The sequence below is a fragment of the Notolepis coatsorum genome (assembly GCF_963971535.1).
Source record: "Notolepis coatsorum genome assembly, chromosome: 7".
In the NCBI taxonomy this organism is placed as follows: Eukaryota; Metazoa; Chordata; class Actinopteri; order Aulopiformes; family Paralepididae; genus Notolepis; species Notolepis coatsorum.
In genome coordinates, this window is record NC_140171.1 from 100,336,720 (window position 1) to 100,353,116 (window position 16,397).

Sequence of the window (16,397 nt, forward strand, 5' to 3'; positions counted from 1 at the left end):
GGGCGCCATCGCTCCACTGCAGTATGCCCTGTGGGCGAATGTAAATTTTTTTTTCTTCCAATGGAGTATCATTGTAGCCGGATCCTGAACCAGCACAATGTACTGTGGATCACGTTTCGAATTGCAGATATCACCATGGAATAATGGGATATCATCAGCCAATGGACATATCGATCTACCAGATGCCGATTGATAACGGGGAAATGCTGGGGGGTATCCCACGGGCTCACTGTAAGACCTTTTTCACCTAAATTACAGCCGGATCTGAGCTTGCTGTGACACGCAAGCAGCCGATCAGTGAATGTGGCTAGTTACACGGACACTGTTATTGGTAATCAATAATACTAAACGACGTCACCCCCCCCCCCCCCTTTCATGCATACATGCTTTGAGACAGCCCGGATCATATGCAGTTTGAGTTATTTCTTTAGCATATATAAAACGGAAATGCCGTTGAATATAACGTTAGCAGCGATTAGCCATTTATCTAGCCTCCCAGAAAATATATCAGACAAAATCTGCTATATTGCTTATATTCACGACGCTATAAAATGACAACCTATCGATGCATTTTTTTTTCTTTAAGCCATTTTGAAGGGACGGTTTATGAACTCAATTGACAATGAGAATGGACAGATAGCAATACTATAAAGTATAGATATAGTTGTACAAAAAGACACCGGTCTGTTGACAAACCCTGGTCCTCAACCACTATATTAGATGGGTCCCATCGGTCGCCAAAGTGTTAAAGGAACACGCCAACATTTTGGGAAATGAGCTTATCGTCTTCTCCAGAGAGACAAGAAGATAGATATCGGTTTCCTCTCGGTTCTTCCTAGCGTTCAGTAGAAAGTTATCTGGCTGCATGTTAGCCTAGCTTAGCACAATGAATGGAAGCGGACAGTGCCGGTTAGCCATCGGGAGAGGTGTTAGTTGGACAATACCTAGGCCAACCGGCACTGTCCGCCTCCATTCATTGTGCTAAGCTAGGCTAACGTGCAGACAGATAGCTTTCTACTGAATGCACAGAGAGGAAACTGGTATCTATCTTCTTGTCACTCTCTGGAGAAGACGGTAAGCTAATTTCCCAAAATGTTGCTGTGTTCCTTTATGCACATACATCCAACATTCATGCAAATAAGCTTTTGTAGGAAAAAAAACAATAATGTAGGCTATCTACAAGGGAATATCAGTAACAATGCTCCGTTATGCTACTATATCGTCGCATAGTTATGTCTGTTTTTTGCGCGGGCACGTTTTGAGGTCTGTAATTTGTCAAAATTATAATAAGACACTGTTGAGAGTCACAGCCATCGTGACACTTTGTATTATGACATCCTGTTCTCTCTGTCAATTGTAGGATATAAAGGTTTAAGCATATGTTTATTGTATATATCTGGTTTAAATCTAAGCATATGTTACTGTATGTGTCTATATATGATATGTATACTGCACAGTCAGAATGAAAAGAGAAAGAGGCCTCTGTGCTATGGAGCAGGAATGTGCAGGGAGGTGGTCACAGAGCGTTTGACCTTGACAGTGGGTAAATCTCTGCCTGCAGAGAAAGCCGGGACCCGTAGAGGCAGATGGAATTCTAGGGGCTTTCCCAGCACAAAGAAAGAAAAGGAGGAGTTCATCTTTACTGAATGTGTTATGTGTTATACGTTGATTGGCTAGTAGAATGACATCACTATGACATCACTGTTTTTAGACCAATAGCAAAGAGGTCTTGATATGATATATAAGTGACTGCTCCAGCTTCGAGAGCTCAGATTTTTCAGCTTGTCAGATTTTCAGTTTTTTTAAGCCAGGAAATGTCGAGCGGTGTAAGGGGCATGGCCTGGCAACTTTTGAGTATACCTCCCTAGGAAGTATACTCTTTAGATTTTGATTTTTCCATTCTTAGACTTCAGACAATACAAAGAGAGTTTTTGCTATGCTAAGAGAGAGATGTTTTTGTTTTATACTTCTTTTAACTGAGTTGGACATTTCCAATGAAGTCTCTTTTGTAACTTGCTTTTTCTAAATAAAACAACTTTTTTATAATATCTATTGAGTTCGTGGACTGCTTTCTACCGCAATGGGTCACGACGCTGGCCGCGCCCTGCTTTCATCTGAGGTGACTATGTTCTGGTAGCCTGAAATACAGATTGAATCAATTGCTGGTTAATGCTTTTCAGCTAAAGTTATATAAAGGATATATATATATACATATGGCAATGTTTGTTGTTTGCGGGTTCCGGTATCTCTGTGTTCGACGGGCTCTGTCAAGTTTGTGGGAAACTGATGATCTAGTCACTGCAGGACCGGATGATCGGTACCACGGACGGATGGGCCTGTCGAATTGATAAGGGGTACTGGGGCTTGCAAATAATGATTAAGTGTTAGTACGCTAATATTACACTATTGGCAGTAGTAAAACGTATTAAACGGTGAAGTAATATCACCAGACTTTCAAATGAGTAACATCACAGGCCATTCCTCACAAATGAGGATAGTGGTGACGGTGATAGTGGTGACGGTAAAGTAATATAATCAGGCTTTCAAATGAGCAGTATTACAAGCCCTTTCGTAAAATGATGATAATAATGATGATAATAATATGATTGTTATTATAGGCAATAAGAGTTCTCCCAGACATACATTTGGTTTATTACAAACAAAGAAGAGGTTAACAACTCTTCTATGCTTACATTTCATATCAACTGGATATAACTAAACTAGTGACTATGAAGTAAGCTTGACAGAAATAGTAATTGACCCGAGAACATAGTGAGTTTAGCACCTCGCTGGGGGATATCGGGCGGCCAAAGGGTTATATCTCAAGTAAGTGACATGAGATAACTAGAGACAAACCTATCGGCATTCAACAGACTCTTAATCAAATATCGGCATTCAACATGGCGTCCCTGAGTTAGGGCTGAGATCGGTATGAGATAACAGCCAAAATAAAATAAACTAGAAATATTGAAAACGGAGAACCCTGAAATGAACAAATTACAAAAGTGAGTTTAAACCTTACTTGAATGTGCTCTTACCAGCACCTAGGGAGCTAAAACCTTCCGCTTTAGAATACACCAGACAAAGGATATTGATCTGTATGGCCCTCAGTGGAAAGCAGTGGCAAATTAAAAGGCATCTGCGTAGTGTGGGCATTGCTGGTGGAGCGGTTGAGGCCGCAAAATTGGATTAAAGAAAAAGAAAGTAAAGAAAACCCCCTCTCTAAAATGTCTGGCAGTTTAGAGAGACATCAGCGCAGCCATACAGGCTGGCATTGCCGGCTAACGAGCCAGTGCTAACAGGAGGCTACCTAGCCCGAGACTACAGGAGGCTACATAGCCCGAGTCTACAGGAGTGCCGGCTAACGAGCCAGTGCTAACTGGAGGCTACATAGCCCGAGTCTACAGGAGGCTACCTAGCCCGAGACTACAGGAGGCTACATAGCCCGAGTCTACAGGAGCGCCGGCTAACGAGCCAGTGCTAACAGGAGGCTACTGTTACAAAACTTCGTACCAAAAGGGAACCACACGTTTGTGGTTAACCCGGCAAACCAAGGCCTACGTAATGGAGGAGGAATGGCAAAAACCATACAGGATATGGCAGGACCCGGCTACGCCAACTGGTGTGCAAGAGAAGTGGCCGGACAACCTCATAACCTCCTTAAGGACGGCACGGTGCTGGTGGGAGTCCCCTACCTACTTAAAAAAAAGGGTTACACGGTGATACTGACAATTGCCATGCAGGACGTGCTGCCAGGAGCAGACATCGAAACCCAAACCTGAGTACTCCTGGCATACTACAGGAACATTTTCAGACAAGCCCAGGACGCAGGCATAACAAGCCTAGTTATGACCTTGTTTGGAATAGGGATTTGGCATTATGATGCCAATACAAGCATATGGTGCTTCCTGGAAACCTACCAAGAAATACCAGCCACGTCAATGGCAGTGGTCTTGCTGATCCCGGATAAATACCAAGCAAACACAGTGCGCAGAGCTCAAATGGAGGCATGGCCACCATACCACCGTAATGGCTGGGGAAACCTGTTCGAGGAAATCGAGCCCACTATGGTCAGAGACCTCACACAGGTCATGAACGAGCTGGCATACAGAAACCAGACATGGTCTGGTCCCCCGGGAACACCACGGGAAGTGAGTCACTCAGAACAGAGGGCCCAAATTACGTGGCCCCTGTCAGGACCAGGGAGGATATATGAGGAAACACCAGACACTCGGCCTCCAAGCACGGAGAAAGAAGGCTCAGGGAGTTTCACTAACCCTGAAAGCCCTGAGCTCCACTCCACCTGTGCGAGACACACCCAGGAGGGGATGGCACAGGAACATGGTCAGGACCCAGGAGCAGAAACAGGCCGAGCACTGCCTGCTCCCACCCACAGGTACATGGGCCAGGGGGCTCCCCGCTCAATGAGCGATCCCTCCGGACCTGAAACAGGAGAATATACACCCAGGGGACACCTCCCGACACTGGGGGGATCAACTACACCAGGGCGAGATCACTCCCTGCAGTGCATAAGCCCAGGACCACATGTTCACGAGGAAGTGAGGCAAGCGAGAGCACCCTATACATCTCCCCATGGTGAACACTCAGGGGTGAGAGTGACATCTACAAGGTCTCACAGACAATCACCAGACATAACAGTCACTAACTACCCAGTCTGGACCGATAACTCTGATACACCATGGTCAATCCTCACCTTCACTGGACCGTCATTAACGAACTATGGTATATGGGAAACAAGCATGGTAACGGCAGGAGGCTCTTTCTACCGGAACCTGAGGAAACAGGTAATGGAAATAAGGACCAAAGAGCCCCTGAAACCAGGCAAGGCAGTAATCACAGAGTGTGATTATGAGGTGTTTCACGCGGAGAAAATTGTCCATGTGACACTAAGCCAATACCAATACAAGGAGATAAAGTCCTCACACATAAACTGGGACAGACTGGTGTCCCGTATAAAGGAACTACTGCAGAAAAGGGAAATCTATGCTGACCATGGTACTAAGGACATGCCCTACCGACTAGCCATAAACCTGATGTGGGGCAGGTCTCGAGGATATGGCCAAAGAGGCATATGGTTGGGGGAAGCCGTAATCAGCGCGATCTCAAGCCTAAAGAGTGCAGAGCACACGGAGATCCGTCTCATGGTGGAACCTAGGGACCATGAGGCAATAACCCTGGCCTTGGATAGAGCAGGGGAGGGTGAGGAAGACGAGGACGATGAGCCTGCATTGGTACCTCTCACTCCCCCTCCGAACCCTAAGGGGTCGGGACCCGTTCCCAGGAAAGAAAGGGCCAACTCCCAGAACTCCTCCCGAGCAGCGGAGAGAGAGGGAGATCATCCACACCCAGGAGACCGACAGTACAGTTCGAACCTGAAAAGGCGGAACCTGCGCAATCTCAGGCCAGGAGTATCCATAGACTTCTAGGCTGTCCCCCGGAGTCAGGGGACGACCCAGCAAGTAGCGAACAGGAGTATACTGATCCAGATCAGGACTCAGAAATGGAGGGAGACCGGGATAGGTCAAGCTCCAGAGCATCCTCCAGGTCTTCATCTCGATCAAGATCTAGGGAGAGAGTTCGGTACCCGAGGGGCGAACCTCCTAGACCTCGGAACAAGAGAGCGAAACCGGTCAAACTGAGACCTATAGGCAAGGGGCCTACTCTGAAAGGCACCACCTTTCAGTCACCCTCGGGCTTGACCTGGAGCTCAGAATTGGAGGACGTCTCCGAAGAGAGTGAAGGAGACTTGGAAGGAAAGGAAACAGGGGATATTATGCCAGCATATCCCGTGACATGGGGAACGGCTCAGGCCTTCGCCCGGTCACCCATGGCAGAAAAAGTGTTGTCTCACCCTGGGATAACAGAACCATACGAGCATGCATACTTACATGCAGGCTATGACATACTACGTGAACAGGTGTACAAGCTAGACAGGGCCATGGCTGAAATAGCCAGGAGGGAAAGGAACTGGTCGGACGAGGCCCCGTCCCTAAGTTCAATCCGATCCCTGAGACACACCACACATGAACTCCGACCGGAAGTGAGTCCTCACTCCATACTAGCCCAATCTCTTGGAGGTATTTACCAACCAAGGGGAAACAGATCACATTCAGGCAGGAGTCTGCATGACAGCACCCTATACGGAGAAAGCAACAGAGCACAATAATTGTTAAGCAAAACCCAAGTGCTCAAAAAACTGGCACCCGAAATGCTTCAAGGGGAGACCCAGGCTGCTTATATCCACCGGATTGCTCAGATTTTTCATGGGTCACCTCTCTATGATGACCCAGATGCAGCTCGCATTTTGAGACACCTCAAAGGACTGGAGATCCCCGAAGGGGCCTCAATGGCCCAAATGAGGGAAATAGAAGTAAGGATCCCCGGTCAAGATCCAGGGGAAAACATGGTGGAGAAACTAATCCCACTGGTGCGAGATGGGAGCCTGTCTCTCACTGTTGCAGCAGAATCAGTCATACGTGGAACACCTAGGCAAGGATCAGGCTTACTGCTTGAAAAGCTATTCATAGGTGTACCAGGGGGTAACCTTCTGGCAGCCAAATGCGCAGCATGGTCAGGAGACCAGTTACGTACTGAATGTATGCTGTATGACCAAGTCAAAATACTTTCTCAACACAGATACAATAAGGGGGAAAGGAAAGGGAAGAACCCACGAGATGAGAAGGCTCAACTTTGGCCTCCCAAAGCCCAGCAACAGCCACCGGCTAAAGCTAAACCTACCTACTCAAAAAATGACAAAAGGGGGGGGGGGGTCCCAGGAGCACCCCCCGAAAACAACCCAGGAAAGAGTGGGGAAAACGGAGTCTTCCGACATCAAATACCTCTCTGCAGACGATTGGGGGGCACTAACCCCAGAACAGCAAGCAGAGATGAGGGCAAAAAGGGAGGAATCCAAAGCCCGGAAGGAAAAACATCAATTAAAGTATCCTTACCTCCTGGGGCCCTGACACATGACACTCAAGCAAGTGCACACTGCACTTGACATTCAGCTCATCTGTCGAGAGGAATAATATATAGTGTTATTGTCATTTAGGAAGAAACATGACATAGAATACTACATTCATTTTGTATACATTTTAAGTATACTATGTAAAGATGTCTGTCTTTTCTCTAAAACCAGAGTAAAGAGGACGAAAAAACTTGTAATCTATTTCATTCAAGGCAAAGGGGATTTCCTGACAGTAACTATTTTGGTAGGTTACACCCGTACCAACCATATCAGCTGCATGAGATGTACACTCACCAGCGCCTATGGATAAAAATTGAGACTCTGCAAACTCTCATCAAGCTTAGCACCTTGACGCGGAGGGACAGAGCGAGCATCAGGGTCTCTATATCCGACGGGCCTATCAGATTTGTGGGGACTTGGAAGCTTCAGCATACAGGACGCTGTGGTTCTTGGGCGGCCAAGTCACTGGTTTATAGGTCTGTCAAAACGGATTGGAGGTTCTGGGGCTTAGAACATCCGTGAGTTGGGCTTTATACTAATTGAATAGGTAATAACAGCCAAGAGAATATGAACTTAATTGACTGCAGTCAGGTGCCTCTGGAGTAAAATTTATTACAGATTTGAGTTAAAACCTTACTCAAGATTGGTCTTATCAGCAAGCAAACCTCTCCAACCAAGACTCCTCCTAAGTGCTCGAGATCTGGAACAATGAGCGACGTAGAGGTCTGCAAAGCGCAGCAGACAGCCTAAGAGGTAAAAAATCTATCAGGAACAAGAGAGGGTTGATAAGAAACCACTTGAAGTGGCGTTTACTCGCGACTAACAGGTCTAGGGAGCCCTAAAGTCACTTGAACTTGAAGTAACTAAATGCTTACTTAAAGTCAGAACTTAAGTAGAAAACTCTACGAGTCTACAGCAGGCTAACGAGCCATTGCGAACAGGAGCGAATAGCAGGCTAACTAGCCATTGCTAACAGGAGCGAATAGCAGGCTAACTAGCCATTGCGAACAGGAGCGAATAGCAGGCTAACTAGCCATTGCTAACAGGAGCGAATAGCAGGCTAACTAGCCATTGCGAACAGGAGCGAATAGCAGGCTAACTAGCCATTGCGAACAGGAGCGAATAGCAGGCTAACTAGCCATTGCGAACAGGAGCGAATAGCAGGCTAACTAGCCATTGCGAACAGGAGCGAATAGCAGGCTAACTAGCCTTTGCTAACAGGAGCGAATAGCAGACTAACTAGCCATTGCTAACAGGAGCTAATAGCAGGCTAACTAGCCATTGCTAACAGGGCCTGGACCCAAGTTACAGGGCGACGAGAGCCCTGAATGGACCTGAAAGAGAGAAAAGAAATGAGTCCCCTGTGGACTATATCTGTGATGTCCTGCGTGGCCTACGGACAGGGTCACACGACCAGGCCAACCACACTTCAATAGAGGACTGCTGCTACAATTCTCGGGGACCCGTGGGGTCGCCCGAGAAGTGACAATTCGACCTACCTCAAACTACGGGAGAGATCCAAGAGATCAGAGGGGGTGACCATAAGAACCATGACATTGTGTTCTTCAGATGACAACAACTGGGTGCATTGGCCGGGAACAGCAGATGCAAGTCTTCCCGCCGGATACCAAGCAACGACGTGGCCCCTATCCTGTCGGGCCGTCCAGCCAGGGAACAACAGATGCAAGTCTTCCCGCCGGCTATCAGGGTACCAGGGAACAACAGATGCAAGTCTTCCCGCCGGCTACCAGGGTAACAGGGAACCAAGATGACAGAGGGGGTGTGGAGAGTCACAGCCACGTGACCCCGCAATCGCCATCTCGTCCCCCAGTACAGACGCTATTAAGACAGTGGAAAATGACCGAACAAGATGACAGAGGGGGTGTTGAGAGTCACAGCCATCGTGACACTTTGTATTATGACATCCTGTTCTCTCTGTCAATTGTAGGATATAAAGGTTTAAGCATATGTTTATTTTATATATCTGGTTTAAATCTAAGCATATGTTACTGTATGTGTCTATATATGATATGTATACTGCATAGTCAGAATGAAAAGAGAAAGAGGCCTCTGTGCTATGGAGTAGGAATGTGCAGGGAGGTGGTCACAGAGCGTTTGACCTTGACAGTGGGTAAATCTCTGCCTGCAGAGAAAGCCGGGACCCGTAGAGGCAGATGGAATTCTAGGGGCTTTCCCAGCACAAAGAAAGAAAAGGAGGAGTTCATCTTTACTGAATGTGTTATGTGTTATACGTTGATTGGCTAGTAGAATGACATCACTATGACATCACTGTTTTTAGACCAATAGCAAAGAGGTCTTGATATGATATATAAGTGACTGCTCCAGCTTCGAGAGCTCATATTTTTCAGCTTGTCAGATTTTCAGTTTTTTTAAGCCAGGAAATGTCGAGCGGTGTAAGGGGCATGGCCTGGCAACTTTTGAGTATACCTCCCTAGGAAGTATACTCTTTAGATTTTGATTTTTCCATTCTTAGACTTCAGACAATACAAAGAGAGTTTTTGCTATGCTAAGAGAGAGATGTTTTTGTTTTATACTTCTTTTAACTGAGTTGGACATTTCCAATGAAGTCTCTTTTGTAACTTGCTTTTTCTAAATAAAACAACTTTTTTATAATATCTATTGAGTTCGTGGACTGCTTTCTACCGCAATGGGTCACGACGCTGGCCGCGCCCTGCTTTCATCTGAGGTGACTATGTTCTGGTAGCCTGAAATACAGATTGAATCAATTGCTGGTTAATGCTTTTCAGCTAAAGTTATATAAAGGATATATATATACATATGGCAATGTTTGTTGTTTGCGGGTTCCGGTATCTCTGTGTTCGACGGGCTCTGTCAAGTTTGTGGGAAACTGATGATCTAGTCACTGCAGGACCGGATGATCGGTACCACGGACGGATGGGCCTGTCGAATTGATAAGGGGTACTGGGGCTTGCAAATAATGATTAAGTGTTAGTACGCTAATATTACACTATTGGCAGTAGTAAAACTTTCAAATGAGTAACATCACAGGCCATTCCTCACAAATGAGGATAGTGGTGACGGTGATAGTGGTGACGGTAAAGTAATATAATCAGGCTTTCAAATGAGCAGTATTACAAGCCCTTTCGTAAAATGATGATAATAATGATGATAATAATATGATTGTTATTATAGGCAATAAGAGTTCTCCCAGACATACATTCGGTTTATTACAAACAAAGAAGAGGTTAACAACTCTTCTATGCTTACATTTCATATCAACTGGATATAACTAAACTAGTGACTATGAAGTAAGCTTGACAGAAATAGTAATTGACCCGAGAACTTAGTGAGTTTAGCACCTCGCTGGGGGATATCGGGCGGCCAAAGGGTTATATCTCAAGTAAGTGACATGAGATAACTAGAGACAAACCTATCGGCATTCAACAGACTCTTAATCAAATATGATCCTGGATCCCTACCGATACTGTGTAGACTATGATTGGATTATATAATAATTTCAAGCAAAGCTAGAATTAAAAACCAGAAAGGAATTAAAATGCATCCAGTCTTAACTTGAGACTACTGTATCTCAGATGCCAAAGCCTATGGCAGTGGTGAATTGGCAGAAGATAACATTTTCCAGTAACAGTAAAAGATTATGAACAAAAGAAGGGAGCCTTGATGTTTGTACCAAGGCAAGAATGACACGGTGCGGTACGATCCTTTGAAGTGAAAGCAACATTAAAGTAATTTACCAGATTGAGTCATAACTGATTAATTCATCGCTGGCCAAAGCCAATCTCTGCTAAAGAAACATTGGCAGTGAAAGGTGCCCATTTGGAAGAGCTGTTAGGTCATAATGACACATGGATCTACCCTCACTAAGAACTACAACATGTTGCCTCCCAGTCTCTCTCACCAGGTAACAGAGTAACCAGAAGTAAACAGCCCCTCCCCTCCTTGTGTGTGTTTGGTAGGCATGGCGACCTTTGACTTCTGGTGCCTGACTTTCCCGCCTCCTTTGTAAAACGCTGGAGCATGCCCAGTACTCTGCTACTGTAATAATAATAATAATAATAACTGGACTTTGGAGAAGTCTTTATTTGGCATGCAGGCAGACACACATGTGATGGGCGGCACACACACACATGCAATTAGTTGGGTCGCCAATGCGATTGAGTCTCTGCACTTGACCCATCCCGTCGTCCTTCCCCCCAAGGGCAGCCGGGAGCAGATAGGGGCGTCGGCGAGGGGCCGTGCCCCAGGGACCAATCCAAGTGCTCCTGTCCGTCTTCGTCAGGGACGCGACAGCATTATCAATCTGTTGAGCATGTTTTTCCATTGGGTTTCTCTTATCGGGGGGGGGGGGGGGGGGGGGGCCCTTGCGAGCACGGGGAGAACATGCAAACTCCACACAGAAAGGCCTGGGAGATACCCCACCTGGGTACCTGGCAACGTGGAAACCTGGTCCCCAAGCGGGAATCGAACCCTTGACCTTCTAGCTGTGAGGCGACAGTGTTAACCACTACACCACCGTGCCGCTGTACAAGACCAGACAGCTCTGCTACTGTACGAGACCAGACAGCTTTTCTGCTGTACGAGACCAGACAGCTCTGCTACTGTACGAGACCAGACAGCTCTGCTGCTGTACGAGACCAGACAGCTTTGCTGCTGTACGAGACCAGACAGCTCTGCTACTGTACGAGACCAGACAGCTCTGCTGCTGTACGAGACCAGACAGCTCTGCTACTGTACGAGACCAGACAGCTCTGCTGCTGTACGAGACCAGACAGCTCTGCTACACTGTACGAGACCAGACAGCTCTGCTACTGTACGAGACCAGACAGCTCTGCTGCTGTCAAGACGTGTCACCAAACTCCAATATATGCTGCTGAGGACGAGGCCTCCGGGTAAAATTAGATCTGATGGGCTTAATTACAGAAGCTAGAACTCATCAGGACACATTGTGAGGGGGGAAAAGACAGCAGAGAAGAGGGATAGGAGGAAGATGGGAAAGAGCCAGAGAAAGTGAGTGAGTAGAGAGAGAGAGAGATTGGAGGGAGAGTGAGTGAGTGGAAGGTATGTGTGTGTGTGTGTGTGTGTGTGTGTGTGTGTGTGTGTGTGTGTGTGTGTGTGTGTGTGTGTGTGTGTGTGTGTGTGTGTGTGTGTGTGTGTGTGTGTGTGTGTGTGTGTGTGTGTGTGTGTGTGTGTGTGTGTGTGTGTGTGTGTGTGTGTGTGTGTGTGTGTGTGTGTGTGTGTGTGTGTGTGTGTGTGTAAGTGAGTGAGTGAGGGGAGAGGGGAAGTGAGATGGATGAAGTTTATAGCTCAAAGTCATTAAGACTGTGCTAAATTTGATTTAGCAGCAGAAGGAGATGGCCTTGTATCAATCGACGAGGGTCCTGATTTATAGAGTCTGAACTGCTCCTTGTAACTTCACTCTGAGGGTTGGTCAAGACTGGAGAACAAGTAGTCTGAGAGTGAGCATTTTGTCACACAGATACACAGAGTTACAGGGCTTATGGCAGCTTCATCGACACTGAATAGAAACCAGCTTCATCGACACTGAATAGAAACCAGCTTCATCGACACTGAATAGAAACCAGCTTCATCGACACTGAATAGAAACCAGCTTCATCGACACCGAATAGAAACCAGCTTCATCGACACTGAATAGAAACCAGCTTCATCGACACATAATAGAAACCAGCTTCATCGACACCGAATAGAAACCAGCTTCATCGACACCGAATAGAAACCAGCTTCATCTACACCGAATAGAAACCAGCTTCATCTACACCGAATAGAAACCTGCTTCATAAAACATTGAATAGAAACCAGCTTCATCGACACGGAACAGAAACCAGTTTGGGTACCGTGACAGAGCCCAGAGTGATTTACAGTGATATATGACAAGTGTTATGTTTTGGAACGGTTAGCTCTAAGCAGAAACAAACAATCCACTACTAGTGAAAGGGTTAACCTTCTGTAGTGTGGTAGTGAAAGGGTTAACCGTATGTAGTGTGGTAGTGAAAGGGTTACAAGACCAGACAGCTCTGCTACACTGTACGAGACCAGACAGCTCTGCTACTGTACACCGAATAGAAACCTGCTTCATCTACACCTAATAGAAACCTGCTTCATAAAACATTGAATAGAAACCAGCTTCATCGACACGGAACAGAAACCAGTTTGGGTACCGTGACAGAGCCCAGAGTGATTTACAGTGATATATGACAAGTGTTATGTTTTGGAACGGTTAGCTCTAAGCAGAAACAAACAATCCACTACTAGTGAAAGGGTTAACCTTCTGTAGTGTGGTAGTGAAAGGGTTAACCTTATGTAGTGTGGTAGTGAAAGGGTTAACCTTATGTAGTGTGGTAGTGAAAGGGTTAACCGTCTGCAGTGTGGTAGTGAAAGGGTTTACCTTCTGTAGCGTGGTAGTGAAAGGGTTAACCGTCTGTAGTGTGGTAGTGAAAGGGTTAATTTTGTATTAATTTTGTATACATTTTGTGGGGGAAAACATTCATATTTAAAAGAAATTAAATTATGGGAAAATGTGTATTTTTTTGTAGGGAAGGTCTTCATTGGCAACAAGAAGGAAATAGCAGAGAGCAGAATCCCTGAGTTAAATACTTATATGAAGGTAAGACTATAACTATTTGCAATACAGTGTTTTTTCATATTTTCGTGTTAAGGAAATGTTAAATGCTTAGATGGGAATACAACACTCATTTGTATACACGCATGTGTATGCAATTTTATAGTCTTGTACACAATTCAGTGAATTGTTTTTAGGAATTTGATTAAGAAGAAACCATTACAACCAAGACTCAATATTATTGTTAAGTAAGAAATAGGGCTTTGGTTAAAAATATCAGAAATATCCCTTTAAGTTCAAATGTAGCCTATTTATTAACGGTTCAACTTAAAGCCCAACCTCCAGGTTAAACCCTACTGATCAATTATGGGTAGTTTACATCATTGGTATATAATTTCATTATTTATTTTTTTCCATTTGACACCGGAAATGCCACTCTGAAAGAGTTAAAAAGGTCCACGCACGAATAACATGCACGCGCGAATCAAAAAAGCTTATCAAACGCCGACGTCACAACAGGACAACAGGTGCATATTAATGAGCCGAATCTAAAAGCTTATCAGACGCTAGCACCTAGCACGGCCGTGACGTCACTTCAGGAAACGTATGCCTTATGTCCGTCCGGGTCATAGTACTAGATCAATGGTGGCTCACTCTGTGCATCACAGTTAGCCTATATCTCCGCCGTCCCTGCTACACGCAGTCGGGACCACTACACTCACTGACGTTAGCCTATAGCCCGCCGTCCCTGCGGGTGGTTCTCTCCTCTTTGTGTGCCCCCGTCCCCGCGGAGGAGCTTGTGGACTCGACAACAGCGGCGGCCGCAGGGCGCCGGAGCCCGCAGCGCTAGTTAGCTCATAGCTATCGTGTAACACTAGCCTTTACGGGCTCGAGCACCCTACGGCTGCCGCCGCCGTCGCGTCCATGGGCCCCCCGGCAGGGCACCCGTGGGGACGGGGTGTACAGAGAGGAGAGAACCATTTTGGGTCGGCCGTTCATGCCGGCCAGCGAGCCGGATGTCGGGATATGTTGTTAGCACAATAGCTACCAAGCTAAGCTATGTTATCTACTAACGTTATAAACACAATATGTGTACAACGACACAATGATTTACATTATTACAAATATGGTAACGTGGTTGTGGCTTTTACAAATAGTGGTTAGCTTTAGAGATGGATGGATGGCTATAATCACGGAGCAATAGTGAGGTGAAACAGATACATTTCCATTCGGCTAGTAGTAGCAAGCATATATCTATGGTAGCAAGGCTCTCTGCCTGCCACTAGCTGTGTGACTCTCAGCGCCCCCTGGTGAGCCCCCTGTTGTCCTGCACCTGTTGTGACGATCATTTCGATTACACACGCACGTTATGAACCATTGATTAAAATATGCACGTGCGTGGTGATTGTGTTGGGCAGACAAAATGTTTGATAAAAACGCTAAAACTGGGTCAATTTCAATACTTTTTTTCCCCCTTCTTTATGAAAGCCACTGTTGGCCTAGTCCACATTGTTTATTGAACAAAAATACAACGTGGAGGTTGACCTTTAACAACATTCTAGAACAGACTACATTTGTTTTCCTCTTATGCTCAGTACAGCGGCCTACGCCCTTGTGGGTTGAATACTGCTGGAGCAAGAGTGTTCAGTTGTAGCTAAACATGTAGAAGTTATTGGTCTTTTCTCCATGTGCTGCCCTGTGCCCACATCATGTCTGACTAGGGATGGGCACCAAAAGACATGCATGGTAGGCAGGGACTACGGATGAAAACTAGCTCATTAGCTAACTCTGGCACATTTACATTGATGTGGAAACAAAGTGTTGATTGATTGTCCCTGGGTAGGTGCTGGTAAAAACAAGGGAAAATATATTTTTGGAGCCAAAGCGATATTATTCACATGAACTATTCAATTTTCTTTTATAATTTAACAACGAATATTAAAAAGTCGATGCCCATCCCTAGTTTTCTCCATCCATTTCTTTCTCCTACCCCCCCCCCCCCCCCCCCCCCCCACATGTCTCTCTCTTGGCCTTCCCCTCCCCCTGTCCTCACTATCACCTTATATCTCCCCCTCTTTCTCCCTCTACCCAACCTCCTATTCATCACCCTCTCTCGATTATCTCCTCCACCCTCTCCCTTTCCATCCTCCATCTTGTCCTCCCCTTCTATCTCTCCTCCCTGCCCCTCCACCCCCCATCCCTCTATTTCTCCATCCTACACTCCCAATCTTCTCGGCTGACACCCCTCTCCATCTCCTCACCCTGCCCCCACCCCTCTCCCTGCTGTCTCCCAGAGGCTGCTGGGCCTGCCGACCTGGCTGTTGTTAGACGAGACCGTCAGAATGTTCTTCTACCAGAGTGAGCAGGACAGCCAGCACCAACCGCGAGCTCTCAGACGTCTCCGCCCACCCACGCGCAAAGTGTAAAACTGCACAAGACCGGTAGTGGTGGTGATGGTGGTGGTGGTAGTGGTGGTGATGATGGTGATAGTGATGATTATGGTGATGATGATGGTGGTGATGATGATGGTGATGATGGTGTGGATGGTGGTTGTGGTGATGGTGGTGGTAGTGGTGGTGGTGATGATGGTGATGATGGTGGTGATGCTGATGGTGGTGATAGTGGTGTTGGTGGTAGTGGTGATGGTGGTGGTGATGATAGTGGTAGTGGTGATGGTGGTAGTGGTGGTGGTGGTGGTGGTGATGATGGTGATGATGGTGGTGATGGTGGTGATGATGGTGGTGATGATGGTGGTGATGGTGGTGATGGTGGTGATGATGGTGGTGATGGTGATGATGGTGGTGATGATGGTGGTGATGGTGGTGATGG

The 16,397-nt window shown here is 46.3% G+C and overlaps 2 protein-coding genes across 2 annotated transcripts in view; one reads left to right on the plus strand and one right to left on the minus strand.

Moving 5' to 3' along the window:
* pvalb7 (parvalbumin 7) overlaps nucleotides 1-16,397 on the minus strand; it is a 107,435-nt gene that overhangs the window by 57,407 nt on the left and 33,631 nt on the right. The gene's annotated exons all lie outside the window — the stretch shown is intronic.
* The window catches only part of ncf4 (neutrophil cytosolic factor 4), a gene marked incomplete at its 3' end in the record, with an annotated part of 154,745 nt that overhangs the window by 38,195 nt on the left and 100,153 nt on the right, over nucleotides 1-16,397 (plus strand). Inside the window, 2 exon segments of the mRNA XM_084318851.1 lie at nucleotides 13,543-13,613; nucleotides 15,863-15,990. Coding sequence (XP_084174977.1) covers nucleotides 13,543-13,613; nucleotides 15,863-15,990 — 199 coding nt within the window.